At 38.5% G+C, this 19,103-nt stretch overlaps 1 protein-coding gene across 2 annotated transcripts in view; it reads right to left on the bottom strand.

The window, feature by feature from the left end:
• Positions 1–64: 64 nt before the first annotated feature.
• Positions 65–19,103, bottom strand: part of mamdc2a (MAM domain containing 2a) — a 36,159-nt gene continuing 17,120 nt past the window's right edge. The window contains exons 7-14 of one of the 2 annotated variants that reach the window (XM_036598983.1): positions 18,140–18,233; positions 13,994–14,140; positions 11,896–12,161; positions 10,119–10,215; positions 6,132–6,287; positions 4,921–5,180; positions 4,611–4,695; positions 65–734 (exon numbers count right to left, since the gene is read on the bottom strand). In XM_036598983.1, the coding sequence (XP_036454876.1) occupies positions 673–734; positions 4,611–4,695; positions 4,921–5,180; positions 6,132–6,287; positions 10,119–10,215; positions 11,896–12,161; positions 13,994–14,140; positions 18,140–18,233 (1,167 nt within the window). In that variant the 3' untranslated portion in view covers positions 65–672. Of the gene's footprint in view, positions 735–4,610; positions 4,696–4,920; positions 5,181–6,131; positions 6,288–10,118; positions 10,216–11,895; positions 12,162–13,993; positions 14,141–18,139; positions 18,234–19,103 lie in introns of those variants that run through there. The other variant, XM_036598984.1, reaches the window with a different exon arrangement.

Genomic DNA, 19,103 nt, shown 5'->3' on the forward strand with positions numbered 1-19,103 from the left:
CGTGCTACTTGTTGGCCAACTAATTAACAAGATCAACACAATTAAAACACAAGACATAGGAAAATGTAATACATCCTTATGTTTTCTTCGGTCTTTATTTATACATTGCTGTAATTCTATAAAAAACTTTACAAATAATCAACAAACAAAAAAGGTATAAAATTTGAAAACTGACTCTGTAAATCAAAGTTCATTACCTGACTTGAACAGTGAGCAAACAAAAAATGGAAAATAATTCATTTTTGTACTGCATAAATACAAAGTGTCCATATCAAATAACTGTAGTTGTTCTTTGGGTGTTCGTGATTTTTTTAAAATAACAAAACTTTCACCTCAGCAATAAAACACCTTTAACAATCACTGATAAAGGCAAAATGCTGGGTAACGTCAACACAGAAAATTCACTAAAACCAAAAAGCTTCTGAATTCTTGATAACCATTAAGCAAGATGTATAAAACGAGACAGGTCCAAAGCCGTCTACGTGACCTCACAAAAATCTGGCTAATGTTATCAGCTAGACACCATTTATCTCTTACTGGAGAGGAACAATGAAAAGAGCGTCTCTTAGCTTAGTCATGCATAGTAAAACATCTTTCTCCACACTGCTCAACACAAACCCACCCCCAGCACACAAACAGATACAAACACACATCAATATTCCAGTGCCTCGCTCAGTACTCAATCTCATTGAAGTTTTCAGAGAAGCCTGAGTATGAGATGCTGTCTCCAGGATCTGTGGGAGGAGAGAGAGACAGAAAGTAAAAGAGAGAAGGGTGACACACTTTTTCCTCTTTGATCTTTTCCCCAATTCTCACTCACTGAATGAATCTTCCCTTTCACACAGCAACAACTAATCCCAGAGCATAAAAATGAGTTTGAGCTTCCTCTGAAACACACCAAGCCAGCCGCTGCATCTGTTCGGGTCACAGGGCACTGAATGTGCTTTGAGAATAGCGCTGACTGCCCAGCTGTGATTTTGCCCATGACTGGCCAGCAATAGGGTTAGTCATCAAAATTAAGGCCAGTATGTTGCAAAAACCGAATTTTCCTCACTTAAGTAAAGAGCTTGACGTAAAATACAAACACTTTTACATATATCAGTCTACAGCAGTTTAGCTGTGCCAACAACAAGTCTTGAAGGCACAGCAACAAAAACAGCCTGTTTAAGAGACAGTGGTTTAAAAAGGGTCCTACAAAAATCTAATCTAGTTTTTGGTATATACCCACACCAATGTTATAAGTGGACCTCAAAAATCAAATGCAAGAACAATGTAGGACATTAGAAAAATTTTATAATTTAAAAAATTCTGAAAGTGCTGGCAATGAGTCTACTGTCAGGAGATTATAAGTTCCTCAGTGATGCCACAGCCAAGTGTATGGACACGGATGGCTGATGCTAACCATAGCAGGTGTCTGTTATTCATCAGCACGCCCATGTGCAATGTAATCAGTACTTCATGTGCAATATTCCATGTGCAATACGTGTAAAATATTCTTATGGTGTCAAGATTTTTTTTGCTTTTCTATTTATAATGTTTATATTGTTAATTTTGTGAAGGACAGAGTTTAGATTTCTTTATCTTTAGTACTATAAATATTGTCTATACAGTAAGACTTAATAAACTGTAACCATGTTAAGTAATTAACAAGATTAGTTACTTTATTTGTTAATTCTCTTCTTGTTACTTCTTTTCTTGAGTGCCTTACTATCCTTTGCTGCTGTAGCACTGTGAATTTCGTTGTGGGACCACACACACATACACACACGTACATACACACACACACACACACACACACACACACACACACACACACACACACATACACATACACATACATACACACACACACACACACACACACACACACACACACACACACACACACACACATCATCTAAACCGCTTATCCTTCTGGGTCACGGTGGGGTGCTGGAGCCTATCCCAGCTGTCACTGGGCGGAAGGCCCATTGTGGGAGTAATAAAGGATAATCTTATCTTATATGACAGAAATGGTAGTTCGTGTTAGGACTGAATGATTAATCATTTTTCTACTGAACTCACAATTAGAGTGTGATTTTCAAACTGCAGTCGCTGCAATTTTTATTATATCCAAATTATTCAACACTGTCCCACCAAGTTTTAGGTGGGGAAATTTAACCTAAGAATGCAGAGCTTATGAACCATCAGTCTACATTCAGCATTTAAACCTCCAAGCCCGAAAAACCAAATATGGTGGTCTTTTGCGCAAAAAAGGTTCTTGATTTATAGAAAATAATCGCATTAAAATTACAATCGTCATATTAGTCCAAAAAATTGCATTTAGATATTTCACCCAAATTGTTTAGCCCTTGTTAGTGTTCTCCTCCAAGCGTCTTGAACTGGCCAATAACATTTAGTGGCAGTTCAAAAACAAGAAAATGTTAGCCTTCACCCTCCTAGCTTGGTAGCACTGTGTGATGGGGAGACCTAACTTGATTGTAATTGGATATGTAATTGGGAGAAAAAAATTCTAAAAAATCAGACAATAAAATAGTATGTACAAGTGCTCCAATTCTAATGCTGACTTTACTTTCTAATGAAACTTACATGCAACTTTAGTTGCCTGAAACCAACATGAAATGAAATTCCACTTCAGTTGCCACTCACTTGAAACTCAGCTGCAACAATTGCAAGCATCTCAACTTTGTAAAACAGATAATCACATCAAATTACATAATTTTATAATTATTTTACTGCATCTAATTGGACAAGAAAGTTTTTGGGCAGTCAGTTATCTGAGCCATGACAACAAGCATGAGAATAGTTGGTTAAAGTAGCCAGTTAACAGCTGCTTATAACAACATTTACAACATGCAACTAGTTGCATGAAAGTTTCACCAGCCTGTTTCTGACACCACTGTTGCTGGACGTGGCTAACTAATACAAAAATGAATTCTGACACTGAATAACTGGAATGATCCACTGGCACCTCAAACTCAGGTAACTACAGCAACAGTTAAAGCTCTCTAAGCTGACCGGAGAACTCCAGCTCTGCGTATGCTCCAGCACAGGAAATCGCTCTCTAGTGCTGCAGCTGCTAGCGCCCAGGGTCTAAGCAGCTACCTAACTCAACACACACACAGGATGCTGCAGTATGAAAGAAGTTATTGTATCAGCTGTGGAAAGGGACAACATAGGACATGAATAACTACACTCCCCTTTCGAGGTTGTAAATCTCCCCATGTAACCAATGAAAAAATGTAACGTGGGATTCACTTAGATTAAATCTAGTGTTTTTAGTCTGAACTGAAGCAAAAGTACTGCACAATCATTTTTAACAGGCACAAACTCCTCAATCCCAACCGCATCTAGAAGCCAAAGAGCTTTTTATGCTTAATTGATACTGTCCTTAATAGTCCACACTGCAAAAAATGACAATGAAAATTGTGAGGCAACTTACTTCCATGCCCTCAAGTTAGGTTAATTCAAAAATTGATTTTTTGCAAAATTCGGAAAAAAAAAAAAAAAAAGAATTTTTACAGTGTGTAGTTTATTAGTTGTATCTAGCATTGCATTTTAAATTTCATTTATTTGTTTATTTATTTGTTCCATTTATATAGTGCCTGTCTGGAGTGAAGAGGTGTTCAGTTGAGATCTGAAGGATGAAACAGAAGACACTGACAGCACGGGGGAGTGTATTCGAGTGTTTGGGAGCAACTGAACTAAATGCCCTGCCACCCATAGAGGAAAGCCTACTACGAGGTATGACAAGCAGATTATGGCCAGAGGATCTGAGTGCGGAATATAAAGGGATATGAAGATAAATCGGCTCAGAAGGTTAAACAGGATCAAGACCATGTAGGACTTTAAATGTGAGAAAGTGGATTGTGTGTTTAATATGGGAAGAGACAGGTAACCAGTGAAAATGTGGGTAATATGTGAATGTTTGTAGTTGTCTGACAGGCCTTTTTTTAGACAAATCCTTGAACATACAGTTTTTCTGACCTTACGTATTATTTATAAAGCTAAACCGTTAACTTTTTCTTCTCTGATATCATGAGGATGAAGCTTTTTTCAATATCTTTAGACTCTCAGACACCGTATGGAAAGGGACATGTTACACTTGGGTTCAATCCATCTTTATTTAAAATATTAAAATATAACTGAACATGTATTAATTTTTATAAAAATATTTTTTTGGCAACATTAAGGTTGAAGTGTACTATAATCATACTAGACTAACATAGCAACTGTTTTCAGCTGAAGGCTGAAGGCTCTCAGCCACTGTATGCATGGGACATTACATTTTAGGTTCAATCTGTCTTTATATAAAATATTAACTGAATATTTACTCATTATTATACAATAACCATGAGGCTGAAGTTTTGTAGCAACATCAACTAGCATTAAGTCTACTATAATTATACTAGGCTAACTTAGCAAATGTTTTGTAGCTAATGCTAAAGCTTCAGGTTAAAGGCCCTCAGCCACCGTATGGAAAGGGGCATGTTATTTTTCGGATTTAAAACATGAACTAAATATTTGTTCATTTTTACCAAAATTAAAAGGAATTTCCATCCTAACCAGATTCCACAGGTGTGACGGAATAAATGTTTTGTCATACGCACCTTTGCATGGTCCCTTTTCGAACACAACGTCATCAATAGCGATATCACTTCTTATTGAAGGGCCCCTGATGACTTCAAATATAATCTGCCAAAAAGAAAGCAAAGAAAAACAGACACCTCAAACTACTAACGCAATTCAGCGCTGTTCAAAACAGTGCAGAGATCAGGTTCAAAGAGCATGAGTCCAACATTAAAGAGTTTATTTGTTCCCTCTTACTTTGATCTCTTAATATGTGACCACTTTAATGTCTAATGTGATCAACGGACCATCAGAAAGTTTTGGGTCGTGTGGGTGTGCATGGGTACATGCCTTGTGCCTGGTTGAACAGTCATAATCCACCGTGGCCTTCATCCAGGAGATACTCTGCTCTCCCTGTCTCCTCCAGAGCAGCCTCTCCTTCAGGCTATCGCCACGCTGCAGCAGAAGGCTCAGGGTGCCCGTGCCTGAGCCGTACATGTGATAGAAGAAGGTCAGGCACTGTGGCCCTACTGACCCGCGCAGCTCTGGGGACAGCAGCCGTGTCGACTGACCGGGCAACATGTGGGACGCCTCGATGTACATAAAGTACCCTTAGAGACACGACAACAGCAGAGCGTAGTGTTAGTCAGCATGCTAACAGAAAATGCTGCCTTTGTGTTACACTGACGCAAATAGAAATGGTTAAAATGTGTCAAACTGGTTGTCAGTTGTCTAGCATTGAATGAGCATTTTTGTAATACGCTGCAACAAATGAAACACATTTTTTGTGCAGAAGACAGTCAGGGCTTGATTTGAAGGGGGATGTGAGGGGATGCCATTCCCCTGGCCAAAAAAAGGACAAAAACAAATCCTTTATAAAATGACCATCCCCTTTGGATGTGTTAAGATGTCTATTATCAATATTTTCTTTCCATCCATATGTGAGATTTACACACTATGAGAGTTCTTTATGTCATACAAACAAGTTATGACCAGGGCAGAGTATGCACACCTACAGATGAGGTTGTTATGTAGAGTCACACCCACCGTCAGGGATGCCAGGTTCACAGTTTTCTTGGCAAACTGAGCTAGTTTATGGTATCTGTTTGTGGTCAAAAATAATGCTCACTAATTATATACATTTTAATGAAATATTATTTGGATTGGAAAGCTTGTTTGGTTCAGATAACACAGAACTGTATTAAATGAATTATATTTTACATTGATTTACTAGACGTTTTAGCGCCTCAGTATCCATCCATGGGGTAGGTTGTAACATTTGAGCTATTCATGAATGGAAACAAAGTTTATATTTCATATGTAGCAGAGATGTACAAGTTGCTTGCAAAAAAAAAAAAACACACATACTTTTAAAATCATTTTGCAAAAAACAAAAACGTGTTAAGTTGTGCTCTGCTCTATAGTACTATGGAATTAATTATGTGATTATTACATTTAAATAATTATGTAAAACAAACCATATGTATGACTAAAAGACAATAAAAAGGCAGAACAGAGCTTGCTAGCCTGCATTAAGAAGCATGAGCACGTTGTTGACTCACCTACCCCTAAGGTGTGGTCCCCCCTGGGCCCTGTGTAGGAGGTGGGCGTTTGTCCCCTGATGCGTAACCAGTGTCCTTTCTTACTCTTTTTCTCCTGAGTATAACCACAGTCTCCTGTCTCGAAGTAGCAGTGTCCTGGAGGTGGTCGCAGCGGCCCTGAAACCACAGCACATGGGCTCTGTCATTAAAAACGAGACTCTTCAGTAAACAAAAGGATTGGGTATGTTATAGTAAAGTCTCGGACAGCCACATTGTAACCTACTTTGGATGTTTTTTGGGTTACTTGAGATATACAAGCTTTTCCATTTTCCATTTTCCTTTTCTTATGTGCATTTCAGAGAGTAAAGTGGTTAAATTGCATCTATTTCTGCCCGCTGCAATGGGCACTGCCCATTTAATTTCTATGTTCACAAAAGCGGATGTTTTTTGCACAGCTATGTCCATAAACGGCAGTTATTTAAAAATTGACAAGTCTCGGCCTGGTTTCTAACCTACAATCATTTCTACAAACAGCAGGCCAATGGATAGACAGTTATTCTAAGTACGTTTTTGCAGAGAAGTATGTATATTTCTCAACAAACCGTTCACTTGCTGTGTGTTTAATTCACTAGGCCTAAGCAGCTGTGTCCATGACCATGTTATCTCTAAAATCACACTCATAAACAGAACTCTTTTTACACAGCTATAAACAATGAGGGTTATTTGACACTTATGCTCCCCACTTAGGGCTGGTCTGAAACCAAACAGTCCTGTGATCTATTTTTACCACCGAAAGAGCGCAGCTCAATCCAGTTTAACCCCTGCTCATGTAGATCTCATCAGCTGTTTGTCAGTGCTAACTGTCCATAAAACTCATTAATAAAACTCATTCTGTGCATGATGTATTAAAAGTGCTCTTTCAACACTATAACATAGTAAGATTTAAATAAGTTAACACTACACTGACATTGCATTTTGCCTATTAGCACATGCTAATAAATGGGCAGAGATGTGTTCCTTACAAGTGAAGAGCTTTTTTCAATAACAGCAATAAACAAAAGGTAACCAATTTTATATAGGTTTTAAACACTGCTCTCCTCCCAATGGGCAATGCTCAAATTATAACAACCGTTTTCATTTGTTGACAAAGTGCCATTTTGGTGTTGATCACTGTGATACCACACTTTAGTATCAAAGTCAAAATTCTGGTATTGCAACAAAATATAATGTGGTTTATACAAATCTCAATTCTGTATTAAACTAAAAACAGTTCAAAACATGATATTTGACATACAGTATTTACCTTTTGAGCTTTTTTGTATACAACCCTGTTTCCGAAAAAGTTTGGGTGCTGTGTAAAATGCAAGTAAAAAAGAGCGCAATAGTGTGCCAATTATGTAAACTGTAAATTTAACTGAAAATAGTACAAATACAACATATCAAATGTTGAAACTGAAAAGTTTATACCCATTTTGAATTTGATGCCAGCAACACATTCCAAAAATGCTGGGACGGGGGCATGTTTACCACTGTGTCACATCATCTCTTCTTTTAACAACACTGTAAGTATTTGGGAATTGAGGAGACCAATTACTGTAGTTTTGAAAGTGAAATGTTTTTCCATTCTTGCTTGATATTGGATTTCAGCTGCTCAATAATTCAGGCGCTCCTTTGGCGTATTTTCTGCTTCAAAATGTACCAAATGTTTTCAGTGAATGACAGGTCTGGGCTGCAGGCAGGCCAGTTCAGACTCTATTTCTGTCTTGTTGTAATTTATGCAGCATGTGGTTTGGCATTGTCTTGCTGAAATAAGCAAGGCCTTCCATGATAAAGACGTCGTCTGAATGGCAGCATATGTTGCTCCAAAAACCGTATATATATCGCTCAGCATTAATGAAGCCTTCACAGATGTGCACTAAAGCACCCCTGTACCATCACAGATGCTGGCTTTTAAACTGTGCGCTGATAACAAACTGGATGGTCTCTTTCCTCTTTGGCCTGGAGGATGCAGTAGCCATGATTTCCAAAAAGAATTTTAAATTCGTCAGACCACAGGACACTTTTCCACTGTGCTTTTCCAGTCCATCTTAAATGAGCTCGGGCCCAGAGAAGGCGGCAGCATTTCTGGATCCTGTTTATATATGGTTTCTTCTTTGCATGGTACAGTCTTAACTTGCATTAGTGGATGCAGTGACGAACTACATTCACCAACAGTGGTTTTCAGAAGTGTTTCTGAGCCCATGCAGTGATTTCCACTACAGAATCATGTCTGTTTTTAATGCAGTGCTGCCTAAAGGCCCAAAGATCACAGCATGCCAATACTGGTTTTTGGCCTTGTCCCTTGCATAAAGAGATTTCTCTGGATTCTCTGAATCTTTTAAATGATATTATGTACCGTAGATGATGAAATCCCCAAGTTCTTTGCTATTTATGTTGAGAAACATTATTATTGAATTGTTGCATTATTTGCCTGTGCTATTTTTTACAGAGTAGTGAACTCCTCCTAATCTTTACTTCTGAAAGCCTCTCTGGGATGCTCTTTTCATATCCAGTCATGTTACTGACCTGTTGTCTATTAACCACCAGGTGTTTCTTTTTTTTTTTTACACAACTTTATCAGTCTTTTGTTGCCCTATCCCAGCCTTTTTGAAACATGTTGCTGGTATTAAATTTAAAATGGACATATATTTTTAAAAAAATAATACAATTTCTCAGTTTCAACATTTGATATCTTGTCTTTGTACTATTTTCAAATAAATATATGGTTTAAATGATATGCACATCATTGCATTCAGTTTTTATTTACATTTTACACAGAGTCCCAACTTTTTTGGAAACAAGGTTGTATAAACGTTTATTTCAAACTTTATGTCTACAACATGTTCCAAAAAACGTTGTGACAGGAGTGTTACATCATCTTTCCTTTTAACAACACTTAATAATCATTTTGGGATCAAGGACACCAACTGATCCATTTTTTTTTTTAAGTCTTCAGCAACTGTACAGGGCCTCGTTGACATCTTTTACACTTCATAATGTGCCCCCCACTTTTTCAGTGGGAGGACAGGTCTGGAATTCAAACAAGCAATTTTAGCACCCACACTTTCTGATTATACAGCCATTCTGTTCTAACGTGCAGAATGTGGCTTGCCACTGTCATGTTTAAATAAGCATGAAAAAAGTGACAGACCCACGATAGACCCTGGCTATTAAACTTTATGCTGGTAACAATCTGGATGCTCTTTTACTTCTTTGGACCGGAGAAAATGACTTCCATCATTTCCCTAAAACAATCTGAAAGGCTGACCCACAATACGTTTCCACTGTGCATCAGTCTATTTCAGATGAGGTCAAGCCCAGAGAAGTCAGTGGCATTTCTGGATGTTGTTGACAAATGGCTTCTGCCATGTACAGTAGTCTTTACTTGAATTTGTGGACGCAATGATGAACAGTGTTTACTGACAACGGTTTGCCAAAGTACTTTCATGTGGTGATTCCTATCACAGAAGCATGCCAGTTTTTAATGCAGTGCTGTGTGATGAATTGAAAGTCACATTCAGTTGTGGTTGTGATGATTTCATGAACTATAGAAGGTAAAATATCTAAAATTCTTGCAATCGTTGGTGAACGCTGTTTTTAAACTGTTGGATCAATCACAAGTGGTGAGTCTTGACACATTTCCAAGCATGATTACATCACAATGTTCCTAGTCTTAAACTGCCCCGTCCCAAACTTTTTTCTTGTCTTTGTACTGTTTTCATTTAAATACAGGTCTTAAATACAAGTACACTTACAAATCACTGTCTCACGGTTTTACTTGCATTTCATGTACTGTCCCAACTTTTTTGGAATTGAGGTTTGCATGTAGTAACTATGTGTGGACTGATTTTCTTGCACATAGGTAGCATGATTACATCTTTACCAAATACGTATTTGCATGTGAGAAACACATTGGAAGACTTCACGAATAAGAATGTCCACATCTGTCCATGTACTATAGAGTTTCACCTGCAGTTACACGGCAGTCTCCTAGCGTCACTGTGATGTCATCAAGAGCTACAAGCCCACAGTCCCAGAGGTTTCTGCAAATGCTGACAAACACTGTCTGGAAGGAGAAGAGATGAGAGTCTATCATAACACGGCAGACTTACACAGTGGTGTAATCACCTCACTCTCTGACAAGCAGCGATAACCAAGTAATAAAACATCTTTCATATGTTGGAAAAAGCCAAGAAGGCCCACTGTGATGCTAGTGTTAGTATGGACAGTAAACATACATTGAAGATATACAACAGTATATAACAGTATTTTTTCCCCTTACAAGTTATTGTTGTGTGCCATACATTATTGCCATGTTTTTTGTCATTTTTTGACATCTAGATAAAAAAAAACTAAAGTTCAGATCTGAATACAAAAGATTGTATTATGCAACCAAATATGTGATTAATTATGTAACTACAGTTAAATAATTATATCATGTGAGTAAGCTGTTTAACACAATGACAACAGTAACTCTCCACTTCTAAGGGTTAAACGTTTTTGGAAACATGTTACGACACTCATTGAACTCATCAAGGCCATCTTCTTCCTCTTCAAGAGCCTCAGAAGGAGAAACACTTCACTACCTTCATTTTCCTTGTGCGAGAAAAACTCCAGTTACAGTCTATATTTGGTCTTGTTTTGAACCAGGAGGTTTTCACTATACTATTAAGATCTCCTTCTAGAATTATTCACTGTTAACCTCTTGAATCATCAGGCTTATGACAAGCATTCCTTGTAAGTCTTTTTAAAGATTTCTTGCAGTTGCCCCAGAGTCAGCAATGACGCACTGCCCCTTATCTTATTTTGAAAACGATACCAATGTGTCTGAAGCACCACAGATTTTCATTGTTTCTGTACTTTCATCAGCTTTAAAATCCACTCAAAATCTACTACCATGTTAACATACAGCTTTCATCAGTCATCATAAATTCCCCTTTAACTCCCACAGTCAGCACTGAAATGCTAACGCTGTATGTATAGAATAAAAAGAGTGAATTTGTCTTCAGAAAACTCTGTTAAATGGGGTTGATTTTTGGTTACTTATTCTAAAAAATGAAATGATGCTTTTATACAGACTTGTTGAGCTGAATCAGCTTCCTATATACTGGCCTTCTCAGAAGTAATACGTATTTCATATTAGGGTCATATCAGGGTCTGACTGATATGAAAATGTTGTCACTGATACTAATACAGATTATAAGGAACTATAAAAAATGAAGCTAACCATCAATACAGTGTTGGTTTATGTATTTTTAAATGGCAAAATATTAAACAGACCTGAATAATTCTGGTTAAACAGCGCTAAATTTATATTTTTGTTTAGTATGACTGTGAATGGTCAGATATCGTCAGATCAGAACTGTCAAATTTCCTAAACAAACAGCAGAAACTCACAAAGTCTTGATTAATATAAATTGTAGCACTGAGGACGAACCTACCTAGAATTCTTTTTGTGTATTTTACTTCTGTGGAAGATTATTTTTGTTTTCATTTTACCAGTTCAGTCTGTACTGCTAATAAGAGTGAAAATAAATTGGCTGCTGCCAGTTTAGCCCTTCTGCTCATAGTAGAGGGGAGCTATATAAACATCAGTGTTTATGATTTCATATAATCTTACATCAGTATCAGCTCATTTTATCAGCCAAACAACATATCAGCTGGGCCAATTTTATATCAGAGAAATCAGAATAAAGCCAACAGTTTATTGAAAAATACAGTCATATTCTCAGAATATGAGCACTACCTTAGTGGACATGGGTTTCTGATAGGTAACCTCCACCTCCGTCCACACGTCTCTGGATCCCTCGGACACAGTCCAGATCTTCTCCTGAGCAACGTTCTTCTCATCGTAGATGTAAAGGGCCAGAGCATTGTCAATCTTCCTGAAGCCATGCAGGGCGTAGTAGAACCTGAGGCAGTACTTGTGGTTTCCCGGCAAGTGTGGTCCATGCAGACGGCCCACGTAGCCCGGACGTGAGGTAAAACGAGTGTTGGCCATGAGGAAGGACCCTGAGCCACGAGGAGACAAAATTGGAACATTGAGAAAAACCTTTGTGGTCTTCAACATTTCCGTTTTCAACATCTGGATACTGATTAACCCCAGAATAAGGATAAGCTCCACTGTCAGGGGAGCATTTGCAATTGAGAGTTTTCTACTCTTTAAGTGTGGCCTTAAAAGCCAAATATGCATTCAGCCTCCCTGCCCAGGGGTGTAGCATTTAAATTCAGACTATTAATATAAAATGAGGTCCATCAAAGCGTTTTGAAAGATTTTCAAAGGCTTCACATTTAAAACCTCCCTACTGGTCATTTTGATTCTCATTTTATATGTATGTCCATAAAATATGGATCGGGAGAGATTAAATATGAATGATGCAGGCTAGCATTTTCTCCACCAAGCCAAATGTTTGTCATCACTATAGGAGATACTGCCTGACTTGGTGCATAAAGTCAACTCAAATTTCTCAAAAATAATCAGCATTTCACAGCAGATATCAAATATCCCCTACACTCTGAAAAAAGATGGTTCTTTAGTAAAGAAAATGGTTCTATAAAGAACCATGAACACTCAAAGAACCCTCTGCATGATTAAAAGGTTCTTTGCATCATAAAAAAGTACTTAAAATGTGCTGTAGATGGTTTTATTTAGTACCTTTTTAAAAAAGGTTCTATATAGCACCTTAAAAAGTCAACCTTGTAACAACAGAAGAACCCTTTTGGGTGCTATACAGAAATTCCTTTGAACCTTTTTCAAAAAGGCTCTATATAGAACCATCTAAAGCACATTCTCCATCAATCTGAAGAACACTTTCATGATGCAAAGTACCATTTAATCATGCAAAGAGTTCTTTGAGTGTTCATGGTTCTTTATATGCTCACTGCCCCCTGGTATGTGTCTTCACTAGTGTCTATGTGGTGTTTCACTGCATGGATGGGTTAGATTGCGGTGGTGAAATTTCCCCATTGTGGGACCTATAAGGGTCTCTTAATCATAGTTATCATTGTCAGTTTGCTGTAGGGCTACGTTTGATTTACATCATATGTTACTGAACTACATTTCTGGGCAGAAGAATTGTTTATTATCAAACATCAATCATTGTTATTACTGAACATGCCGTAAGTATTCATATTGTATTTTGTTACTGCTTTATCCATCAACACCCCTAATCAATGGTAAGATTCGGGCAGATTTGTGTCTGCACTTTTTCCTGATTGTTTAGGTACCACAAAATACCAAAAAACCTGTCAAAAATGTACGTTTTTTTATAAAAAAAAAGTGTGACTTTTCATACAGTTCAAATTCAAATAATCATAAACATCTTTGCATTCATTTACAAATGTGGTATAAAATTAAAGTGTAGAACTTGGATGTTTCTGTTATTTTAATAAGCTCTGGGTGAATAATTGATATAAGATTTAGTGGTGCTGAAGTCAATACATTATAAACCCACTAATGTGAAAAATTATTAACACCACTAAGCTTTCAATGTGGTTACCCGAGTGTCCTAGTTTGAACTTTTGAACCAACCATGGTTCCAGCCTGAAGACCAGCTGCTTGCATGCTGCTTGTTCAAATGCAGCTGCCAGATTGCACTGATGGCTGTCTTCCTTCCAGCTACTGCCATACTGTGAATTTGTTTATCACTAAAGTATGTTGCACTTAATCGTGCCTAATTATTTTAATTGTTTGATAACCTTAATCAAAAATCCAAAAAGCTTTTGATTTCACCAGCGATAAATGCAACTTCTGAGAGTCAAATTCAAAGAAAGCAATGACATTTCCGCAGCATTAAAAGATGAGAGTTTGTAAGATAGACAGTGAGTGTTACAGAGACATATACCAGAGCCTGTAGTGTGGTCTCCAATCCTGTAGATGTTTGGTCTCAGAGAGACTCTGTTCCAGACAGCCCCTCCTACACGCTCCTGGTAGTACTGACACAGACTCTCCTCAAAGTCACAGTTAGCCACGGAGGGGTCAAAGGTGGGTTCTGAGGTAATGCCGCAGAAACAAAACACACAGCATTAACATCAGCCAAATGGACTGGAACATTCTTAAGAGCATAATATCTGTCAAAAAAGTGCTGAGCACAAGGAATCTCTAATTGTGGCTGTTGAACTGGAAAAAAATAGTGCAGAATCTTTCCATATATCCTACATATGTGGGCTAAGTTTTGTTTATGTAGTTCAATTTGCAGACAATTCGACTCCTTCTCCTAAGTCTTAAATCCAGAGGCAGACAGAAAGAACACTGCTGGCGCGAGAACAAATACAACAGAACATTAACTGATCAGAAGATAAAGAGCTACATGATCTCACCACAGGGTTCTTTTCGTCAGGTTAATAAACTTGACAGTTTAGACAGATTCACATTATTTTTAGGATCAGAACAATTCAGAAGAGAGTGAAAATTAAGGTAGATCTGTGGTAAAGAGAATCCGGACATCTGGGTGATGGTTCGGTTAATTTCAAAACCAGCCAAGCGAGGTTTGGTTTGCTTGTTTAGTTTTGAACTGGAGCTACAACCCTGCTAGAAAAACCAGCACAGAGAAGCATAGTTAGTCACCAAAAAAAACAGCATATGTTTTTGTTATGGATGCTGATCAACCAGCATGACCCTGCTGGGTGACCAGCTAAACCAGCACCAGACCAGAAAAACCAGCTTAAACCCATACTGATCTATGCTGTTTTTTCAGCAGAGAAGACTAGTAGCTAACAATTAATGGAACGTACAACTATGTGTAAGCGTTGTACAAACTGCATGTGTAAATAACAACAGTTATTTCAAACTACAGCAACTTGCTAATCTCAAATAGACTTGCATATGTGATTTCTGACACTGTATGATGCATTGTTTCTTATAAAAATGGTCAAAAGTACATCACATGGCTAAAAAAGGTAGCACCCAGCTTAAAGGTGCAGTGTGTAAGATTTAGGGGGATCTATTGGCAAAAATGGAATCTAGTATACAAAACCATGTTTTCATTAGTGAATAATAACCTATATCAATGAATCATTGTGTTTTTGTTAGCTTAGAATGAGCCCTTCATACCTACACGAGGAGCGGGTCCTCTTCTAACAGAGGCCACCATGTTTCTCCAGTAGCCCAGAACGGATAAACCAACCAAATAAACCAATTCACGTTTTTACGTTGAAGCGGCAGCTTGAATTTGGTGGTGCTATAGCACCAGTTGAAGACGCAGAGAGGAGAAGAATCAGTGGTTGCTGCCGGTGCTAGCTAACCATTCTGTGTTGTGGGAAGTCTGAGAACCCAAATTTTGAAAAAGGGAGGATCTTACTTGTTATTTAACACACACAAAAGCAAGGGAGGGTGAATTCTTGTTATCAAAGAAGTGAAAACATGAAGAAGCAAAATGAAATTGTGACAGGTAACAGCAGAATAGCACGGCCACCGTAGGTTCTACTACATGGCTGGAAAGGGAGGGATGAAGGAGGGGTGTTCAGTTGGTTGCAATCTGCAACCTCATCACTAAACACCACTAAATTTTAGACACTGCACCAGCTTAAATTTTCTCCATCCATTTTATATATAATAGTCAGGGCCGGTAACCACATTACTGTACATCTCAACATAGTCTGAGGCAAGTGTGCAATGATTTAGATATGCAGTTTGAAGTTTGAACAATGCTGAAAACTGCTAATAAGCTTCCATTTGTTAGCTACATCAGTCTCGTGGCTCCAGTGGAAAATTAAAGAAACAAACTTCAGACACCAAATACATCTTGGCTGACTGACTACATTTTGGATAAGGGGGAAAACTGTTTAAATTGGATTTTTAGCCACACAATTCCTTTTATCAGGAGGTCTTAATAGTGGTATACAGATCTTAAAGAAATGTACTGTTTATTTCCTTTTACATTTGTGATTTTGTAAGTGATGCACTGGATAACTGGAATTCATTAATAGAATTCAGTCAACATTAAAAAATGTTGGATTCTTTTTGTCTTTATATGTATCAAAGTTGCCAACTCTCATAGTGTTCATGCTTTTCTGTCTTTTCTTAAGATCTCAAGCTGTGCAAGCAGCTATTTTTGTCCTTACTGCATGATGGCATGTCTTCTTTTCATCTGCTGCCAACGCTACAGCACATTGTTCTCCTTTTATAAAAATGCCTCCTTGTAGAATTTACTTGCTAATTAACAAGTGGCAGTGCCTTTTTCTAGTGATTTAATGCACAAAATGATTTACACATTTTCTAAAACAAATACAGACAGCATGACCCTGACAATTACACAGGTGAGAATCAACTCTATATGCAGCTTTAATCTTACACTGTGCATGTGCAAACTTCTGCATGTGAGTTTATGGTTAACGTGTCAACTTTTGACAGCATCATCTATTTTTGTTGGACAAGACTGCTTTGAGATGCAATACAGAGCGGCAACTTAGAACAGAGGTAATTTACACAGACTATATGGACAAAAGTATTGGGACACCTACACATAACACCTACAGGAGCTTTTATGGCATCCCATTCTAAATCCATAGGCATTAATATGGAGTTGGTCCTCCCTTTGCAGCCATAACAGCTTCCACTCTTCTGGGAAGCTTTCTACAAGATGTTGGAGTGTGTCTGTAGGAATTTTGCCCATTCATCTAGAAGAGCATTTGTGAGGTCAGACACTGATGTTGGACGAGAGGGCCTGGCTCACAATCTCCATTCTATTTCATCCCAAAGGTGTTTGATGGGGTTGAGGTCAGGGCTCTGTGTGGGCCAGTCAACTTCTTCCACACCAAATTCAGCCAGCCATGCCTTTATGGACCTTGCTTTGTGCACTGGGGCTCAGTCATGCTGGAACAGAAAAGATCCTTCCCCAAACTGTTCCCACAAAGTTGGAAGCATACATGTGTCCAAAATGTCTTGGTATGCTGAAGCATTAAGATTTCCCTTCACTGGAACTAAGGGGCCTAAGCCAACCCCTGATAAACAACCCAATCACATTATCCCTCCTCCACCAATCTTGGCACAATGCAGTCAGGCAGACATCTTCCTGGCATTTGCCAAACCCAGACTCGTCCATCAGACTGCCAGATAGAGAAGCGTGATTCGTCATGCCACAGAATACATTTCTTGACGCTTGGTATTGTGCTTGGTGATGTAAGGCTTGCACGCAGCTGCTCGGCCATGGAAACCCATGCCATAAAGCTCCCAGCGTGCAGTTGTTGTGCTGGTGTTAATGCCAGAGGAGGTTTGGAACTCTGCAGCTGCTGAGTCAGCAGAGTTGGTGACTTTTATGCACTATGCACCTCAGCACTCGGCGACCCAACTCTGTAACTATACGTGTTGCTGTTATTCCTAAATGCTTCCACTTTTCAATAATATCACTCACATTTGATTGTCGAAAATCTAGGAGGGAAAACATTTTGCAAACTGACCTGTTGCAATGGTGCCATCCTATTACAGTACCATGCTCAAATTCAGTGACTGCATGGCTAGGTGCCTCATTTTATACACCTGTGGTAATGGGACTGAATGAAACACCTGAATTCAATGATTAAGAGATGTGTCCCAATACTTTTGTCTATATAGTGTATATCAGAATTAAATCTCTACAAAAGTCTTAAATAGTCTTAATTGTTAGTGATAAAGAAATGTTGGACAATGGCCATATAAACATTACAAACAGACAAAATTATAGGAAATGGGCTCTATGCACTTACGCAGGTAAAACTGAAAATCTCACTACAACCACCTGAACATCTTGCTCCAGTCACCTCAGCAAACTTGGCAACCTCTTGTGTATTATGTATTCATTGTACTAGATATTGTACTTTGTGTTGTTTTGGTTTTGTAGTGTTTGATCTGTCCTTACTAACTTTTTTTTCCTACAGTCACAGCTGACAAGAGAACATGACCACAAAAGGTTAAACAAGAAAGCTGCATTCAGAGAGCAGCACTATGATGTCTCAGATGGGGAAGAGTTGCGTAAGGCCCGTTATTGCTCCTTATGAAACAAGACTGCACTGACCTGTTTCAGAGTGGCAGAACTGGGGAGAAAAGGTGATGTCATCCAAGGCCACATAGCCACCGCGGGGACTGTTGAACGCTACCTCGTACACCACCTACTCATTAAGGAAACAGAACATGCTCTCCATGAACCCTGAACTTGATCAAACCCAGCACAAATTCTAACAGAAGTGAACATTTCTCACTGTCATGAAACTGGGTTACAAAGCTGTGTGAGAAATGTTTATGGAATACTGACAAACATATGATTCACATTGTTAAAACTTCATGGAGGAACTCAATATACTGTAAAAACAGACCAATCCTGTCAGATTATTCTTGAGGAACTAACCAAAACAGGAGATTCTTAAGCCTTTCAGAGATGTTGTTCTAGCTGAACACTCAAGCATTCCTACATCAAAACAATCTGCAGAGCTATAGACAACAATCGAAGAGCTATAGACACCAAACACCATCTGCAAGAGGTGATATCCGGACCCCACTCGTGCACTCTTAGTCTCTTTATTTACACGGGCTCAAAGAAGCGGCTGCAGGCACTCAAACACAGCGGCTGCTGAGCCAGCCCAAATCTATCCCTCTTTGGCATGTTTACGTGAACAGACCTGACGAAAAACAAACACCACTTTCTCCATCAACCGGAGACACTGACTTAAGTAAAGCTGGATGTGCACCGTATTTAGACCTATAGTACACTGCGGTTTGCTGTGTTTGCCAATGGCACAATGTGAAAAGTCTAACGTTGTTCCATATGAAATGCAAAATAAATAAGGGTCACTAAACTGGTCAGTCTCCGAACCTGAAGGAAGATGTACGGCCTCTTGCACTCTCTGATCTAACAGGCTAGCCTGCACATTGACAACAACTGTAATTCCATTTCTGATGCAGTAGAACCATTAACCATTACATGGCCTGACTTCCAAAACAGTTTGATAATTACTGATAAGGCTCATGTGCAGCTGCTATTC

Source organism: Colossoma macropomum, unplaced genomic scaffold, assembly GCF_904425465.1.
Source record: "Colossoma macropomum unplaced genomic scaffold, Colossoma_macropomum, whole genome shotgun sequence".
Taxonomy (NCBI): domain Eukaryota; kingdom Metazoa; phylum Chordata; class Actinopteri; order Characiformes; family Serrasalmidae; genus Colossoma; species Colossoma macropomum.